This window comes from Capra hircus, chromosome 11 (assembly GCF_001704415.2).
Source record: "Capra hircus breed San Clemente chromosome 11, ASM170441v1, whole genome shotgun sequence".
In the NCBI taxonomy this organism is placed as follows: Eukaryota; Metazoa; Chordata; class Mammalia; order Artiodactyla; family Bovidae; genus Capra; species Capra hircus.
This window is the reverse complement of record NC_030818.1, coordinates 29,100,068-29,118,614: the sequence shown is the minus strand read 5'-3', so window position 1 is coordinate 29,118,614 and position 18,547 is coordinate 29,100,068. Positions and strand designations below refer to the sequence as shown.

At 52.0% G+C, this 18,547-nt stretch overlaps 2 protein-coding genes and 1 non-coding gene across 4 annotated transcripts in view; 2 read left to right on the top strand and 1 right to left on the bottom strand.

Annotated features, from left to right (window-relative positions):
* C11H2orf61 (chromosome 11 C2orf61 homolog) overlaps positions 1 to 1,131 on the top strand; it is a 34,933-nt gene extending 33,802 nt beyond the window's left edge. The window contains 2 exon segments of the mRNA XM_005709632.2: positions 1,010 to 1,109; positions 1,112 to 1,131. Of these exon segments, the coding sequence (XP_005709689.1) occupies positions 1,010 to 1,109; positions 1,112 to 1,131 (120 nt within the window).
* On the top strand, positions 9,246 to 9,318 carry TRNAE-UUC. The gene has a single exon. It is a non-coding gene; the product is annotated as a tRNA-Glu (tRNA).
* Positions 14,996 to 18,547, bottom strand: part of TTC7A (tetratricopeptide repeat domain 7A) — a 116,679-nt gene continuing 113,127 nt past the window's right edge. Inside the window, exon 20 of one of the 2 annotated variants that reach the window (XM_005686573.3) lies at positions 14,996 to 17,240. In XM_005686573.3, coding sequence (XP_005686630.2) covers positions 17,019 to 17,240 — 222 coding nt within the window. In that variant the 3' untranslated portion in view covers positions 14,996 to 17,018. The remainder of the gene's footprint in view (positions 17,241 to 18,547) is intronic. The other variant, XM_018055198.1, reaches the window with a different exon arrangement.

Here is an 18,547-nt window from a genome sequence, read left to right as displayed (position 1 = left end):
CTTGTTTAAATAATTTGTTGAATAATTTTTCAAGAGTCATGTATGGGTGTGAGAGTTGGACTGTAAAGAGAGCTGAGTGCTGAAGAGTTGATGCTTTTGAACAGTCATGTTGGAGAAGACTCTTGTGAGTCCCTTGGACAGCAAGGAGATCAAACCAGTCAATCCTACAGGAAGTCAGTCCTGAATATTCATTGGAAGGACTGATGCTGAAGCTGAAATTCCAATACTTTGGCCACCTGATACGAAAAACTGACTCATTGGAAAATACCCTGATGCTGGGAAAGATTGAAGGCAGGAGGAGAAGGGGATGACAGGGGATGAGATGGTTGGATGGCATCACCAACTCGATGGACATGAGTTTGAGCAAACTCTGGGAGTTGGTGATGGACGGGGAGGCCTGGTGTGCTGCAGTCCATGGGGTTGCAAAGAATCAGACATGACTGAACTGAACTGAATTTTTCAAGCATTTCATCAAAATGAAAACAGGGCTTTTCAAAATCAGAACTCATCCATCCCTTGAGTCTGAGCTCCATGCGCCTTGGTGGTGCTGCACATCACTCTGTACTGGGGAAGATGATGGGAACGCAGGAGTTTGGGCTTCTGAGGTCAACTGTTCAGGTTCAGAATCCATCCTCTCCGACCCATGACCACTAGCGTGAAGTCACTGGGGGTGCTGGCATTCGCAGGGACGGGGTGCCCCAAAGAGAGTATGTCCTGAGGTGTGGGGGGAGAGTGAGCCCACCTCCCCTGGGCTGTCGCTTGCTTGTCTGACCTTCTCTCAGCACCTCTGCAGCCTTGGGGAGAGCCGGGGACAGGAGCAGGCCTCCTGGGACAGGAGCCGAGGACAGGCTCCAGTTCTCAGGTGCACAGGCCTCAGCCCAGACCACTGCAGCCCTCGTCTCCCTCTGTGGGGGTTTGCCAGCCACGCCTGAGTCCACAGCCAAGCTCAGGAGGCTCTAGGTTCTGGTGTCACTATATCATCACTTCCTGTTCTCTGCTGTGTTTTCAGAAAACCCCGGGCCCAGGAGCATATACAGCTTCAGCGCAATTCCCCAAGCAGCCCCGCACCATAGCCAAAATGGGCCGAGAACACAGCCTTTTCTTCAATAACACAATTGGCTTTTAAAATAAATAAACCCCACCTTGGCCCTAAGCAACTCATGAGTTTTAGTAAGTTCTATTTTGTCTCCTCTTTAGGAGAGTTTGACCACAGACCATATTCGATTGCCTGGCCTGACTGCCCAGCCCACTTATCTGGAATCGTTCCACCAAAACGTCCAGTTCCCTCTCAGAAGTCTCCCGGTTTGAACAGTAAATTGTATGCTCTCTCTGTGTACTGTCAGAGGCTGGGTCCCCAGAGGCTGGGTCCCTGGCCTGCTCTCACAGCACCTGGACGGGCCCTGAGATGTCCGCTGGGCTCTGTGCTGCCTTGGGCTCTCTAGCTGAGTCTCCCCTGCATTGAGGTTGTCATTCCTCGTGGACTCCTGGACGCTTCAACAAGGGCCATCCTGAACTTGACGGGAACCCAGTAGTTTTTTCTCTATCTCATCTCCCTGAAAAGAACAATATTGCTTCAGCCTGATGAGCATTTGTGGTTTCAAGTTAACAAAAATATTTTGACGATATGCTCCAGGCAAAGCGCTGTGCTGGGGGTGGGGAGTGGGGGTGAAGACAAAGATGAACGAAGCATGTGACTGAATTTAGGGTGGGTTAAAGGGGAGACAAGGCCAGAAAGGTAGTTTGGAATAGTTTCTGGCTCAAGGAAGGCTTTGAGAACCATGCCCAGAACCTCTTCCTGGTTACCTTGTGTGTACGGCTCAGGGGTGGCTGCCATGTGGACGGCAGTCCCACTGGAAAGACGCACCCTAGGCTCAGGAAACTGCGAGATCACTGCGGCCAGTGCATGGAGGAGCGATCCTGACCCTGCCCAGGCGCTCGGAGCAGAGACAGGGCAGCACCGCCCCAGTGGAGAAGGGTGGCTGCGTGCGGCCGGCAGCTTGGCTGGCACCCCTGGGACCAGGAGACTGAGACAGGCAGAGAGGAGAGGGAAGAAGGTGGAGGGCAAGGAGCCCTCTTTTGAGTGAAACGCAGGAAGAGATATTTGCTGGAGGTGAACAGAGGGAGACAGGCCCAGCTAGAGTGGAGGGTGCGGGCAGAGCAGGAGGGGGTTGGGCAAGGCGCAGATCCCAGGCCCAGCAGTCAGTTCCACTCAGGGACTCCAGCCAGGGCATGGGCTCGGGAAATGATGTCAGGAGAAAGGAAGGATGGGGAGACTACAGAGTCATTCATCAGTAATAGGAAGGAATCTTTTAAAAGAAAGAAAAAAATCTAATATAAATCCTTATATTTTATTATATTGAGAAAAACCCACTTTTCTAGTCTTATAAATACCATTGTAAAGTAGGCGTTGGGGACAAGGAAGGGGAGGCCTGCATCTCCCATCTGGGTTTATCCATGTTTTGCTTTTATGGAAGAAACTCCCTGCACTGTGTTCCTTCAGAGCAGAAAATGGCCCCTTGGAGGATGAGGTGGCCGCCTCGGGTGGCTGCTCTTGCCCCACTTTGATCAGCAGATGGCCACAGGGCAGTTTTATTCTCCAAGTGGGTCAGAGGCCCCTGCAGGATCAGAAGGTAGCGCTGGTGGTTCTGATGGAGGGCGTTTTCTCCAGGAGCAGTGGGCCAGGTTGTGCCTGGTGCACAGGGCAGTGGGGGCAGGGCTCTAGAAGGAGCGAGGTGAGCGGTGATCACTTCTGTTTGGGGGCTTGTGGGTGGAAGGTCAGGGGAGCCCTCACGCTGGCAGGGGCAGGAGGGAGGCTGTGCTGCACGTCTATGGGGGTATCTCCAGACAGCAGTGTGAACCAGGGGTGTGAGCGGGAGTGGGTCCTTTCCCTCCTTCAGCCTCCCGCTGTTTCTCCCTCAGGCTGGCTGCCTTGGGCCTAACACAGCTTTCTGTTCATGTCATTCCCCTGCCGGGTTCCCAGGAGAGAGAATCTAGTTGGCCAGCTTGGGTCAGGGGTCCTCCCTGGCCCCTCCAGATCTGGCCAGGAGGGCCTCGGCCTCTGGGGCAGACAGACACAGCTGCAAGGGCCCAGCTATGTCATGTGTGTAGTTGGGGTGGAGGGCAGCTCTCCAAGGGCCCAGCTATGTCATGTGTGTAGTTGGGGTGGAGGGCAGCTCTCCTATGTTCTAGAAGAGAATGAAGACCCTTTCAGCATAAGAAGCGGGGCATGTCTCTTGCCTGGTCTGCAAGAAGGGGGTTTGGGAGGTCTGCCAGGACATCAGCTGGAGGTGGAATGGCCAGAGAACATTCTGCAGGGCCACCTGGACACCCTTGAGTCTTGAGTCTGCACTAACGTCGCCCTCGGCTCCTGTGGCTTCCATCGCCTGTCTGGAGCCCGGGGAGGGGATCCCAGTTCTGTCCTCCCTAGCAGCCTTGCCCCCTGTCCATGACACAGCTCTCTGCCTCCTCTGTGACTCGGGTGATATGACAGAAGCTGTGCCCTAGGTACTAGCAGCAGGGCTGGCTGCACCCGGCAGTGAGGAGAGCAGGGTTTGCTTCCCCTCTTTGACAGCTTCTGGCCTTTTAAATAGTACTTCGTACAGGTAGTGGGAGGCTTTCCCAAATAGCCCGGAGGGATTCTGGGTGGCTTTTTCCTGCCATGAGCCTAAAACTGGGACAGTGTTTGAAAAGCAGGGCCTCTTCCTGTCTTTTCCAACATGGAGAGACTGGACAGATCTGGGTTAACTTTGAGCTTGAGCTCTGAGATGGGATATTAACATCTAGCAGCTACAGCCATTGTGCACATCCAGTGACAGGTCCAAACTGAGTTAGAGAAGCCCAGAGATGGAAGGGAATGTGGTGTTTATCCCACATCCCCGAGTGGCCTTCTCTCCAGGGTCCCTCTGCCCTCCTGCATGGACCACTGTGATGCTTGCTTCTCGAGGTCCCTGCCCTGGCTTCCCTCAGCATCCCTTGGTCTCTCCCCTCCCACTCACATGCCCCAGTTGCCCTGGGAATTTGGCTTCAACCTAATGGAAGGGAATGGCTCATCTTTGCTGCAAATATCATCTGCTGTTGCCCTGTGAAATTCCCTCCACCCTGAGTCAGAGCATGTCAGAAGTCACCACACTGATGGGGACAGCTTGTCTCCTCCGTTCTCTTCTCCTCTTTCCCTCCTCCTCATCCCCACTATGAACACCACCCCCCACCCTCACTGCTTTCTAAGCCCACAGAGGACACCTTCCAGACCCAGAGACCAAGGGCCACAGGTTGCTCAGGTGACCGGCCCTGCCTCCAGCACCACCTCTCACTTGCTCAGCGCCACCCGCCTCAAAACAGCACGAGCTGCCTGGGCTCCAGTCCCCAAGCCTAGAATCACTTTGGAAGCCCTGTTATCTTGAAAACACACTCCACAAGTTCCGTATCAGCTGTTCTAAGCTGCATTTTAGAATCCCCTGGGGAGACTTTAAAAATCTCACAGCCTGGCAATTGCCAGCCATCATCAAACTCATCGGTAGGATTCAGACCCAGTAGTTTTTTTCCCCCATCCCATCCCCACACCCAGGTGACTGCAGTGATTGGCCAAGATTGAGAATATCTGCTGGGACAGTGTGAAAACACCAATCACCAGTAACTCTAGGTGGGGCCAGAGAAGGCAACCCGCTCCAGTACTCTTGCCTGGAAAATCCCATGGACGGAGGAGCCTGGTAGGCTACAGTCCATGGGGTCGTTAAGAGTCGGGCATGACTGAGCGATTTCACTGTCACTTTTCACTTTCATGCATTGGAGAAGGAAATGGCAATCCACTCCAGTGTTCTTGCCTGGAGAACCCCAGGGACAGAGGAGCCTAGTGGGCTGCCGTCTATGGGGTCGCACAGAGTTGGACATGACTGAAGTTACTTAGCAGCAGCAGCAGCAGCTAGGTGGGGCCGCAGGTAGTCCTCCAACCTGCAAAGGTTTAAGACAGGGCCACCGTTGCCCTGAGAAGTCACACTCCGGCTCAGAAGAAGAGATTGGTCCATGGTGGTGTCTGGCTGAGTCCTGAGGGGAGAGGGCAGGGCTGGACCGGACTGAGTGAAGCAGGTTGCTGGAGCATTCTAGTGGAGGCTGTTCTGCATAGAGAGGTGAGCAGGGCCTGAACCCAGCCACTCTTGCCAGCCTGGTTCTAGGCTGGGTTCCTTACAGATCTTTGGTTTGGGCCCAAGGGCAGGGCTGCAGGCATGCAGAACCTGCCAGGCCCAAACGGAGGGGTTTGAGTGCTGGACTGACAACCACAGCGGCTGGGTAGGCTTGTGGGGGCCACTGCCAGAGACCCAGATCCTGGCCTGGCTTGTCTGCAATCTCCCTGGTGAAGACGTGACTGTGAATGGTAGGATGAGCCAGGGCTGACAGAGGCCTGGATGTTGAGGGTGGCAAGTAAGCGACAAGGGTCAGGGACAGAAAGAGGAGGAGCCAGAGGAAGGGGAGGCCCACAGGGTGGACACGTGAAGGATGTCTCTTAGCAGGTCTTCGCATTGCCTTAATGATGACACCCTTGGCCGTATCAGAGCCCAGCAGAACAGGACGTCACCCTTCTGAGGAGAGAGAGGGGCTCAGAGAGGCCCATCCAGCAGCGGAGGGAGGTGGCAATGTGGCTGCTTTGGGTCAGAGTGTAGCTTAGTCCCTGAGAACTGTAGGCAGCAAGCAGGGCTCAGGCCCAGTGACATTACATCTCCGGGCTTGGCGGGAGGCAAGGAGGCAGGGACCTGTGCCCCCCACTTAACTGAGCAGCCTGGGGGGGGGCGTGGCACAGTCACAGCTATTCAGGCTTCTGATCACCAGCCCCTCCTGGGCTGGGCATGGGAGCTGGACTGCAGAGTACCCCCATGCCCAGGGAGCTCACTAACGAAATTATGTGTGTTAGTTTCCAGTGGCTGCTGTTACGATTGCCATAGACGTTGGTGCTTAAATCAACAGATTTATTCTCTTACTGTTCAGGAGGTCAGGGGTCCCCAAATCAGTCTCACTGGGCTAAAGTCAGGGTGGTGGTATTGTTCAGACACTCAGTCGTGTCCGACTCTTTGCAACCTCATGGACTGCAGCACGCCGGGCTTCCCTGTCCATCAGCATCTCCTGGAGCTTGCTCCAGCTCATGTCCATTGAGTCAGTGATGCCATCCAACCATCTCATCCTCTGTCATCCCCTTCTCCTGCCTTTAGTCTTTCCCAGCATCAGGGTCTTTTCTAATGAATCGGCTCTTCGCATCAGGTGGCCAAAGTATTGGAACTACAGCATCAGTCCTTCCAACAACTATTCAGGATCGATTTCTTTCAGGATTGACTGGTTTGATTTCCTTGCAGTCCAAGGGACTCCCGAGAGTCTTCAACACCATAGTTCAAAAGCATCAATTTTTCGGCGCTCAGCCTTCTTTATGGTCCAACTCTCACATCCATACACAACTACTGGGAAAACCATAGCTTTGACTATACAGACCTTTGTTGGCAAAGTAATGTCTCTGCTTTTTAATACACTGTCTAGGTTTGTTATAACTTTTCTTCCAAGGAGCAAGTGTCTTAATTTTGTGGCTGCAGTCACCATCTGCAGTGATTTTGGAGCCCAAGAAAATAAAAGTCTGTCACTGTTTCCATTGTTTCCCCATGTATCTGCCATCAAGTGATGGGACAGGATGCCATGATCTTCATTTTTTGAATGTTGAGGTTTAGGCCAAGTTTTTCACTCCTCTTTGCCCTTCATCAAGAGGCTCTTTAGTTCCTCTTTGCTTTCTGCCGTAAGGGTGGTGTCATCTGCGTATCCTTGCCTGAGGCCAGTGTTGGATTGTGGGCTCTGGGATTGTAAGAGCTGGGATCTACTGAAGAATGGGTGAATTTCCCAATGCCTAGTACAGTGTTAACACACAGATGCTAACTGAATACTGTACTTTATTGAGGTATAGTTGATAGAATATGATGTTTTCCGGTGTACAGCATCATAATTTACCATTTTGAAAGGTTATGCTCCATTTACAATTATTATGAAATATTGGCTATAGTTCCTTGTCATATTATATATCTTTATAGCTTATTTATTTTATACACCATTGTTTGTGCCTCTTAATCCTCTACCCCTTCCCTCTCCTCACTGGTAACCACTAGTTGCCGCTCCATATCTGTAAGTCTGTTTCTTTTTTGCTATAGTCACGAGTTTGTGTTAGTTTTTGGATTCCACATATAAGTGATACCATACGTATTTGTCTTTCTCTATCTGACATATTTCACTGAGCATAATACCTTCCAGGTCCATCCGTGTTTTTGTAAATGCCAAATTTTCACTCTTTTTTATGGCTGAATAGTATTCTATTGTGTAAACATTTTCTTTTGTTTATGGAGGGTTAGGTTGCTTCCATATCTTAGCAATTTAAAAATCTATCTATCTATTTATTTATTTATTTGGTTGCAGCATGTGGGATCTAGTTCCCTGACCAGGGACTGAACCTGGGCCCTCTGCAATGGGAGCTCAGAATCTTAGTCACTAGACCACCAGGGAAGTCCCATATCTTAGCAATTGTAAATAATGCTATTTACAATTAGCTGTTGGAGTGCATGTATCCTTTTGAATTAATTTTTTTTTTCAGTTTAGATATATATGCAGAGGAGAATTGCTGGGTCATGTGGTGGTTCTGTTTTTAGCTTTTTGAGAGGTCTCCATACTGTTTTCCAGTGGCTCCACCGATTTACATTGCCACCAACAGTGGAGGAGGGTTCCCTTTTGTCCACATCCTTGTCAACATTTGTTATTTGTGTTCTTGATAGTAGTCATTCTAAGAGGTGTGAGGTGATATCTCATTGTGGTTTTAATTTGCATTTCTTTGATTAACGATATTGAGAATCTTTTCATGAGCATATTGGCCATCTGTGTATCTTCTTTGGAGAAATGTCTATTCAGGTTTGTGCCCACTTTTTAATCAGGTTATTTTTTTATGTTGAGTTATATGAGCTGCTTATATATTTTGTATATTAACCCCTTATTGGTCATATCATTTGCAAATATTTTCTTTCGTTCAGTAGGCTATCTTTTCATTTTGTCAATGGTTTCCTTTGCCGTACGAAAGCTTTTACTTAAGGTCCTGTTTTTAATTTTTTTAATTTTAACTTTTTTAATACCAAAAGCATTTTGTATTGGGGTATAGTTGATTAACGATGTTGTGGTAGTTTCAGGTGAATGCTTTTCATTCTTTTGTCTTAGGAGACAGACCCAAAATATATTGGTACAATTTATGTCAAAGAGTGTTCTGCCTACATTTTCTTCTGGGAGTTTTATGGTTTCTGGTATTACATTTAGGTCTTTAATTCATTTTGAATTTATTTTTGTAAATATGGGGAAAATGTTCTGATTTTAGTATTTTACATGTAGCTATCTACTTTTCCCAGCACCGCTTACTGAAGAGATGGTCTTTCCCTCATTGTATATTCTTCTTTGTCTTAGATTAATTGCCCGTAAGTTTGTGGATTTATTTCTGGGCTATTTTTTAAAATATTAGTTTTTATTTATTTATTTGGTTGTGCCAGATCTTGGTTGCATGGCATGTGAACTCTTAGCTGTGGCATGTAGAGTCTGATTCCCTGACTGGGGATTGGATCCCAGCCCCCTGCATTGGGAGTGTTAGCCACTGGACTACTAGGGAAGTCCCTGGGCTCTCTTTTTGTTCCACTGATCTGTGTGTCTGATTTTTGTGCTAGCATACTGTCTTGATTATTGAAACTTTGTAGCACAGTTCATGCATTGGAGAAGGAAATGGCAACCCACTCCAGTGTTCTTGCCTGGAGAATCCCAGGGACAGGGAAGCCTGGTGGGCTGCCATCTATGGGGTCGCACGGAGTCTGATGCGACTGAAGCGACTTAGTAGCAGCAGCAGCAACAGCATAGTCTGAAGTCAGGGAGTATGATACTTCCAGTTTTGTCCTTTCTCAAGATTGTTTTGGCTATTAGGCGTCTTTCCTGTTTCATAACGTCTTTTATATTATGGAAGTTCCTTTTATTTTGAACCGCAAAGAATTGTCTGGGGAAGGACTATTAGCCTAAATAACCTCAGCCATTTTTGGTGTTTGGTACTGACAAAAGTCATCTGAAATGAATTAAGTTTTTTGAAAGAGAAGGTATTTATTACTGATTTTAGAAATCATTCCTGGAAGGTGGACCTTAAGACTGCAGATGTTAGATGTTATAAACAAGCTCTGTAAGATCACTTAAAAAGCAGTCATGTTGGACATTCCCCGGCAGTCCAGTGGTTAGGACTTGGCACTTTCACTGCCATGGGCCCAGGTTCAATCCCTGGTTGGGGAACTAAGATCCCACAAGCTGTGAAGCCTGGCCAAAAATTTTTTAAAAGTAAAAAAAAGTCACCTTAAAAGTTACATTATGGGGAATGGGGGTTGGGTGGGTGGACAACGCCCCTAATATTTTTAGAAGTAAATAATATGTGGCTTCTAATATGTGGCTCCAGGGGCCACATTATTCCAAAAATTTAAATATGCCCCATCTTATATGGAAATGAAAATGAAGCTTCTGGAAAGTTGTGTTTAATGATGCATGTATCTATAGTGTAGATGAAGATCCTAATGGTGAAGATATGTGAGTGTATTCTTTGGCTGGGCTGGGTCTTCATCATGGCGCATGAGCATTTCATTGCTACGCATGGACTTTCTCCAGTTGCAGCGAGTGGGGTCTACTTTCTTGTTGTGTTGTGTGGGCTTCTTATTGTGATGGCATCTCTCATTGTGGAGCATGGGCTCTAGGCGTGTAGGCTTCGGTAGTTGTGTTGCAAGGACTCAATAGTTGCAACATGTGGGCTTGGCTGCCCCACGGCATGTGGGATCCTAATTCCCCCACTACGCATCGGACCCCAGTCACCTGCATTGGCAGGCGGATTCTTAACCACTGGCCACCAGGGAAGTCCCTCTAAAATAATTTATAAAATGAGATTAAGCATACATACAGTTTTATTAAGAGAATACAATGAATTAAGAACAACTGTAGGCCCTTGAACAGCCATGATATACTCAAGAGGGCTGTTGGGACCTGGGGACAAGGAGCTGGGGAATACACCTATGCTGTGATCTGTACACAGCGAAGGGATCCATCTCAGGCATCAGAGCTGACACCTGAGGCCAGCTGGTCTTTGCCGCGGTGTCCCCACGCCTGCTCTGGTCCCTGTTTCAGCATACATGTGCTCCTCCTCTGGTTGGCAGGTGTCCCAGGAAGAATGCAGTAGACGAGGTTCTCACATGCAGACTGCCTGCATGTCGACCACTGCCCTGGAGCATGGGGGTCTTTGGGCAAGTCACCTCACCTTCTTGCCCTGACTTTCTGCAAGATGGGCTTTTGCCGCACCCACCTGTGCCCCTTTGCCTCTGGTCAGAGCTCCTCCCCCTAAAGGTGGGTACCCTGGCACATGCCCCCCAAAGGCTGGTCTCCAGGTACACACTGAGAGGAGAGTGTGCCTCTCTGGGAATGGGCAGAACCACTAGGAAGAGACACACGCAAGGTCCCTTAAGTCATGAGGGGTCATTGCAAGGACCAGGGAAAGGATTCAGATGGGAATCTCGACCTCAGGCTGCAGGAGCTGGAAAGGTTGGGACAGAGTCAGTGAAGCTCTTGGGCTTCCATCATTTTCTGCCCCCTTGAAAATGGGTATCCATTTCTCTTTGGAGCTCTCTGTCTTTACAGAGATTCACCTGCTCTGCATTTTTTAATCTTCCTGACTCTTCCAGCCAGCTCATGTGTGTGTGTGTGTGTGTGCTAAGTCACTTCAGTTGTGTCCGACTCTTTGTGACCCATGGATTTTGGCCTACTAGGGTCCTCCAGGCCAGAATACTGGAGTGGGTTGCCATGCTCTCCTCCGGGGATCTTCCGACCCAGGGATCGAATCCGTGTCTCTTACGTCTCCTACATTGGCAGGCAGGTTGTTTACCACTAGTGCCACCTGGGAAGCCTCCAACCAGCTCCTCGCCTTTCTTTCTGACCTGCAGCTTCTACTGCTTTTCAGCCTCTGCTCCAACCACGAACTGCCTTTTCTTTTTAAATTAATTTTAGTGTGTTTTTGTATCATTTTAAAAAAATACAATTTATTATTATTATTTTGCCACACCATGCAGCATGTGGGAATCTTAGTTCCTTAACCAGGGATCAAACCCATGCCCCCTGTAATGGAAGCACAGAATCTTAACCACTGGACTGCCAGGGAAGTCCCCAAACTGCTTCTTTCTCCGACCACATTGACACCTCAGAGGCCAGACCCTCTGCAGCCTTCAGCACTGTCAATGTCATGAAGGGCCAAGAAAGGGAGAGGAGCTGTTCCAGATGAAAGGAAACTAGAGACATGACAGCTAAGGGGAGTATGGGATCTTGGGTTGGGGGAAGACAGTGCTTCAAAGAACAGTGGTGACAAACTGGCATATGAATGGGAGAGGAGAGAAAATACTGGGTCAGGGTAAATGCCTTCGTTAACTGTGCTGTGGTTACGTAAGACAAGAGCCTTTGTTCTTCACAAAAACACACTGAATTATTAAGGGGTAAAGGGGCATGATTTATGCAACCTATTCTCAAACGGTTCGGGTTGGGACGGTGGGGGAGAAACGTTTTTAAAAGAGGCCCACAGTGGCTGACTTCTTGCCAAATTCCAAAGAGATGGTTAACAGGGGAAGACGGTGAGAGTGTGAGGGAGGAGGGGGAGTCACGGCAGGCTGGGGGCCTCTCCGCCGGGGGCCCCTGCCACCTCTTGGGCGGTGGGCCGGTGCACAGAGGAGGAACTTTGGTTCTGGAAACCACCCATGGCCCAGTCAGCTGGTGGGCAGGCCAGGGGGTTCACATCACCTGATGCACAGCTCCTGTGGTGACCTTTTCTTGTTTCTGGTTTGCCTGGTGTCTTGAGAACACTCTTGCTTTTGAGTGACTTTCCAGCTTCTTGAGTGATCTCTGTTTCAGAAACCACCTCCCTGGCTGCAGAAAGGGCGAGGGCGGCAGGCAGCATGGGTTGTTCTCCCCTAGAAGTGTGGGTCTTGGGCCATAGGCTGCAGCTGCTGGTGAAATGGGGTGGGGGGGGTGGGGTTCTGCCCCTGTGACACTTCAGCAGAGGATTCCTGGTGATACATGTTTCCATGGATCCCAAAGGGGTCATTCTGCTGCCTCGGTGACAGGCGCTGCCTGCTTCTCTCCCATCCGGTGAGCTGGGGCGGGCTCCATGGGCAGGGACATTACGCTCTGCTTGGCTGTGTTCCAAGCTGTGAGCGGAGGCACCATAATCGCATCACCTTTCACGGGGACAAAACCCACTTCCCTAGGTTGTTGACTACCAGAGGAGCAATGTCAGAGTTCACAGATAAGTAAAGTGCCTTATACCAGCATGGTGCAGGGAGAATGTTAGGATTGTCATTGTCGTCAAGAGCCAGGACAGGAGCCTCACAGTGTACCATAAAGTGGCAATGATAGGGAAGGGCAAGGGTGGGTGCCAATTCTGTTGTCTGTCTTCTCCAGCGGGACCTCCCAGGTCCCAGGGCCATCTCACCCAGGGCCCAGGAGGGCTTGAGGGAGTTAATGGGCTGATGCAGGGTCTCAGAAGGGGCCCGTTACTGCTCACCCAGAGCTCCAGCTGGGCAAGCAGCCAGATTTCGTGTCCGGAGGCCCATGTCCTCTGGTCACAGCTGATTGTCATTAGAAGCCCATGGAAAAATGAGTGGGACCAACAGGATCCTCACACCCAAGAATCTAAGCTAAGCTGTGTAGAGGGGCTGCAACCAGGGTATGTGGATTGAGTGCAGTCCTTTGGGAGCATCTCTGAGTGAGCAAAGGCAGCCAGCAGGGAGAGGAGGGAGCAGGCGGGGGCAGGGAAAGTCATCATATGGTATCCAGTGGTTATCATGGCACTGTTCTAGGCTCTTTCTGTGTTTTTCTCACTAATCATCAGGACAGTCCACAAAACAGATACTATTCCAGGATTATTCTTTACAGATCAGGAGACAGGCAGAGAGAGGGTTGGTAACTTCTCAAGGGCATGGGGCCAGCCAGGGGTACACTGGGCCTTCAAGCTCACTCTGGGTACTGACTCCATCACCAAAGACAGATACGTAGCTGCTCTGGCCCCAGATCTGTGCCCTGCAGTCCCTGCTTTAGGGCTCCAGGAAACCCCCCTTGCCTCTTTTCCTAGAGCTACTTTCAGTGGGTCTCTGCTTTTTTTTGCAACTGAAAGCTTGATGAAAACTCCAAGGAATTTCTGGCATGGGATACTTTCCCAGTAGGACCTCCCTAACTTCCAGAACCCAAGTCGGCACCATGTGGGTTGGTCTGACACATCACTGATGCTTGAGACTCTCTGACTGGGTTGTCATCAAAAGCTGGCAGCATGGGCTGGGGGAGATTTGTTTAGCTGGATGCTTCCCAAGCAAGGCCAAGAAATATTTGCACAGTGACAACATCTGAGAGCTCCAGTAGGGTAGGGGGTGTGTCTACAACAATGAGCACTTTGGTACCAGAAAGAAGTCTGAGTGGTGGTGGCTGAAATTCCATTCATACTTGTGCCTGCAGATAAACACTGTTAACACTACACGGCTGTGGGCTAGAGGTTCATGCCTGTGACGGTGAGACCTTGAGTCTTGTCCCAGAACTCCAGCCATCGTTCTGGTGTGATGGGTTGGATACAAGACTGGCTCCTCCCTCTCCAGGGATGGCTCAAGTGTGAATGAGGGGTCTGTGGACCGGTAACTGGAGGTCAGGGAATGCCTGGCTTTCCACCACTGCCTGACTTTCCAACATCTGACCAACAAAGCCTTCCTCAGAGCCAGGAAAGCCTCCCCTCCCCACCCCTCTCCAGATTCCTACCATTCTCTTCCTGGTAGGACTAGCTTTTCTAGATCTTTCTGCCAGGCAGGCAAGTGACACCATCTATAGCCTAGATGAAAAGGGGAAGTGTTAGTTGCTTAGTCGTGTCCAACTCTTTGTGATGCCATGGACTGTAGCCCACTAGGCTCTTCTGTCCATAGAATTCCCTGGGCAAGAATAGTGGAGTAGAGAGCCATTCCCTTCTCGAGGAGATCTTCCCGACCCAGGGATTGAACCTGGGTCGCCCACGTTGCCGGTGGATTCTTTACGGTCTGAGCCACCAGGGAAACCCCCTCTGTGGCCTGTAGCAGGCTTTTAATTCTCACCCAGGGGGCCTGAGCTGGGGATGAGGCTGTGAGACTAGCAATTTGATACTAATTGTTAAACCACTAAAGACTAAAGGTGTTTTCTAAAAAGTACCAGAGGAAATCGAAGCTGGGCACCCAGCAGCTCCTGGAAGGGTCCTTCCTCACCAGAACAGCAAAACCATGACCTGACCACAGGGCTGAGGGGCGGGGTGGAGGAGGCCAGGGTGCTGAGTGGGCAGCTCTGTCTAGGCCAGCCCTGAGAGCCAGGGGGAAGCCTTAGGGTGGATGGGTGCAGCCTTGGGTGTCTTACCAGATAATCCCTTGGGGGCGCACTAAGAAAGCAGGGCTTCTGTGTAAACTGTCGTCATCCTTTGATGCACATTTTATAACAGGCGTAATGTATCACAGGCGGCATCACATCTGTTAGAGAACCTTTTTGGACTTCTCAGAGCAGGTGGCTGATCTGGGTGTGTCTTGGACCCTAACCACACACCGCTGCCTCCTCTGTGTTCTCCCCCAGGTGCTAAAGATGCTCCTGGCTGTGCCCTCAGGGCAGTCTCTCCTGTTCAGGCGGCAAGTCCAGCCCTGGCTTCTCCCAGCCCACCTGAGGGGCAGGTGGCAGGCCAGAACAAGGCCCACTCCAGCCAGCCCTGCCAGGACCCCTCTGCCTTCCCACGCCCACCGCAGTCCTTAGCGCCTCCCCCAGGGCCCCATCACCACCTCCTCAGTGGGCCCCTCCCTCTACCCGCTCCCACCTGTGCAGCCCTGCCCTGGCCTCCTCTCCAGGGCTCACTCAAGGCCAGGGGTAACTGGTAGATAAATGAACATGAACACACTGCTTCACACAAACCAGCCTTCCCTTCACGGGTCTCTTTATTCAAGACCTTTGAGCTGTCAGCAACTTGCCCGGCCCTCCGAGGCCTCCCATCAGGAATGAATGCTTCAAGTCAAAATGCAGGTGTTGCTTTGCCTTTCGCATTACCACGGACTCACTACCCACCTCTCTGGGCACCCCAATGTGGACCAATGGCATCTGCTTTTTCTTGTTGAATTTTTTCCCAACAGAATTTCAGAATAAAAATAGATCTCTATCTCATATGTATATATATATATATATATATTTATACACATACATACACCCAGAGACCTCCTTCACCCAGGTGGGAGAAGGATCTGGTGGTGGTAGTGTCCCCTGGCCCGGCACGGGAAGGCAAGGGGGTATAGGCTGGTCCTGGTAGCACCTGGGGGGTTGTGCAATGCTGAGCCCAGGCCGGGAGGTTGGGGAGGGGGGTGTCCTCCTACAGCCCCTCCCCTCCAAGGAACAGCCCTGGCTCTGACAAACCTGGGCAGCCCTTGCCCAACCTTTCCACACACCGTCAAGTGAGGAACGCACCAGATGGAGCTTTAAAAGCTAAACTCAAGGTGCGCACAGGGAATTCCCTGATGGGCCTGTGGAGGCTGACTTCCTGGGGAGAATTCCAAGAGCACTGTGCAGCATGGCTAGGGAAGCCCGCAGGGAAGACCCCCGCCCCCTGCCCCTAGGACCCCTGTGGACAAGGGTGTCATGTACACGGAGCCCAGCCTGGCTAGGGAGGAGGGGCTGGCTCCTCCTGGGGTCTCTAGTCACCTTCCTTGTTTGGCCCCAGGCAGGGGAAACCAAATGGCCAGGGCAGAGCTTGAGTCAGCCAAGAATGGGCTGTGGTTAGTGAAAGGTGTTAAGGCCAGCCTCCGTATCATAACCCCCAGAGGCATCTATGTTGTACCCGTTGCCCAGAAAGGTAAGCCCTGAAGGAATGAGGTGCTGATGCAAGGTATTCAGGAAGGGCTGAGTCCAGCAGCCATGTGTGTATCTTTGGGGCTACAGCCCAGGGCCTAAGGAGGCAGCCGAGGCATGCTTCCAGAGAGATGGGGTGGGCAAAAATGGAAGGTTAGCTAGGGCCAGAACCCAGTTCCCCTGGCCAGACACCAGAGGCCTTAAAGGCACTTGGCAACAGAGGGGGACAAGCATAATAGGGCCCGACAGCCTCATCAGACAAAGGGCCAGGCCAGGCAGCGCCCACTAACTTAAACCTGGGAAAGGCCCCAGAGGCCTAGCCTCTTCCCGCTTGCCAGCAAACCCTCCAGCCATGGCCACTCTGGAGGTGACCTTAGAGTGGGGTATGAGACCAGGGCCAGGGAGCTCCCTCAGGCACAGAGGCCTGGAGGGCGGTGATGTACAGCTGGGAGGCTCCCCTACTAGCTCTCAGGGAACCAGTCCAGTCACCATGCCTCTCAGTCACTTAGGTTCAAGCAGATGGTCTTCCAAGGGGCTGAGGAAGGAACCCAGAACTCTCTCGGGCCAGCCAGAGGGCAACTTGTGGGGGTCGTCTTTGGTGTTTGGGAGCTGAGGTTTGAGACTAGAGCTTGTGCAAAGCTGGGGAACCCAGGGTTAGGGATGTTGAAGGCAGGTACAGTACAGGGGCTTCCAGACAGGTACAGGGGGTATGCAAGCCTCAGACTCTGTACGCCTAAACGATACACAGGTACCCTGGGGAGTGGCCCCCTGTTGATGCGTGTGCCAGCTACTTCCTTGCTCACAGACACCACGATGTCCGAGTCCCAACGAACAAGGGATTTGTTTCTGATGCAAATCTGGTCCACCCTGCTCTAGAGGAGCAGCTCTCAGTCCTCACTGGCCCTGGAGGGAGAGCAGGGTCAGGCGGGGGAGGCGAGGAGAACCAGGGTTGCAGCCAGCAGATGTGTTCCCTAGAGATGTATTTCCCTGAGGCCCTGGACCTCCCCTGACCATGCTCCCTACTCCTCGCCTTCGCCTGCCTGCCCCCCACCAGGCCGCTCCCTCCATCCCCGTGGCTGTGGGCAGTGTCAGAGCTCTCTGGGGATGATGGAGAAGGGCAGCACCGGGCTGCTGGCCTCCAGCTCGAGGGCGGTGAGAAAGCAGTCGACAGCGGCCTCGCTCTGGCCCTGGGCTTGCAGCACCTCGCCCAGGCCTTGCCACGCCTCGTGGCAGGTGCTCTGCCTCTCCACGGCGTCCCGCAGCACCTTCTGGGCCAGGCTCTTGTGGCCCAGCCGGCTCAGCATGAGACCCTGGAGAGCAAGCACAGGGTGCAGGGAATGAGGCTGTGCTGGCGGAGGGGCAATCCTGGCTGTCAGGAACCCTGCATTTCAGGCTTGGGTACTATCAAGGGCCCCTGACCTATGCAAACCCTCCCTGTGTCAGTCCCAGCCCGGCCTCCCAGGTCACCCACTGGGGCAGCTCTGTCCCCTCCTGGTCCCAGGGGATGGCCCTGAAGGTCAGCAGGCCTGGCTTTGAGTCTCCCCTTTACAGCTGAGGGCTCCTGAGCAGGTCACCCTTACCAGAAAATGGGAAAGACCAGTGTGCCCACTTCTGGGGTTGCTGTGAAGTTGACACCACGTGTAGGCAAAGCACTTGAACATTGTTGGCATATGTGAGCTCTCAGTCCATGGGTCTGTTACCCTGAGACCCCAAGCTGCACCGTGGCGCTGCCTTCTCCCCAGGGACACGTGAAACCAAGGCTTGTGAGGTCCTCAAGCCTGTGCTGGATGGACGGGTCCTGTGCCTGCATCAGGGGCCTGTCTTCCTGGGACCCAAGCCCATCCCTGCCTTGCCTGGCAGGTGAGGGCCCCAGATGGCTGGGGATCAGGGACAGATGCTGGGTGAAAGGAGGGCCTCTGAGAAGGGGTCAGGGCTGCCTGGGAAGCGTGGCCCTGCTATTTGCCTTCAAGCAAAGTGAAACTGGCACACTGTCCCCTCTACGTCCACCCACACCGGGAAGGGTGTGGGAGGTGGGGGAACAGGGTGGTGAGCAGGAGGAGGGGCCAGGGTCCCCTTTCAGCCTCCAGTCTCAGAAAGACTGCTCTGCACCATCCTACCAACCTGTGTCCCAGCCTTCAAAGGTGGCACAGGGGCCAGCCTCTCGCTCAAAGTTGTGAGGTAAAGCCCAAACACTGACTTCCTGGACAGCCGGGGACCAAGAGCTGCCTTCTGTGTGCCTGGAGCCCCTTCTCGGGTGCCCGCCCACTGACGGCCATGTACATTTTTAGCTGGAACATTTTCCTCCTCGCCGCATTCCCCAGAGTTAGGCCCTCTGTTGCTATGGAGACCCACTGGGGAAGACGCACATGCCTGGTTTCAGAAAGTCCTCCGAGGGCTTGGAACACAACCAATTAGCCAAGAGTGAAAGATGGTGCTCAGGAAGCCCTCAGAAAAGCCTGTCAGAGGTGCTGGCTGGAGGTCAGGTATCCAGGGGGCCGGAAGAAAGGGAAGCACTTCAACCCAGGGCAACGCTGTCCCCAGGGGACCACAGGGATGGGGGAGGATGGGGAACCAGGCACAGGATGGAGCCTTAGCACAGCCCTTGGATCTGGACAGA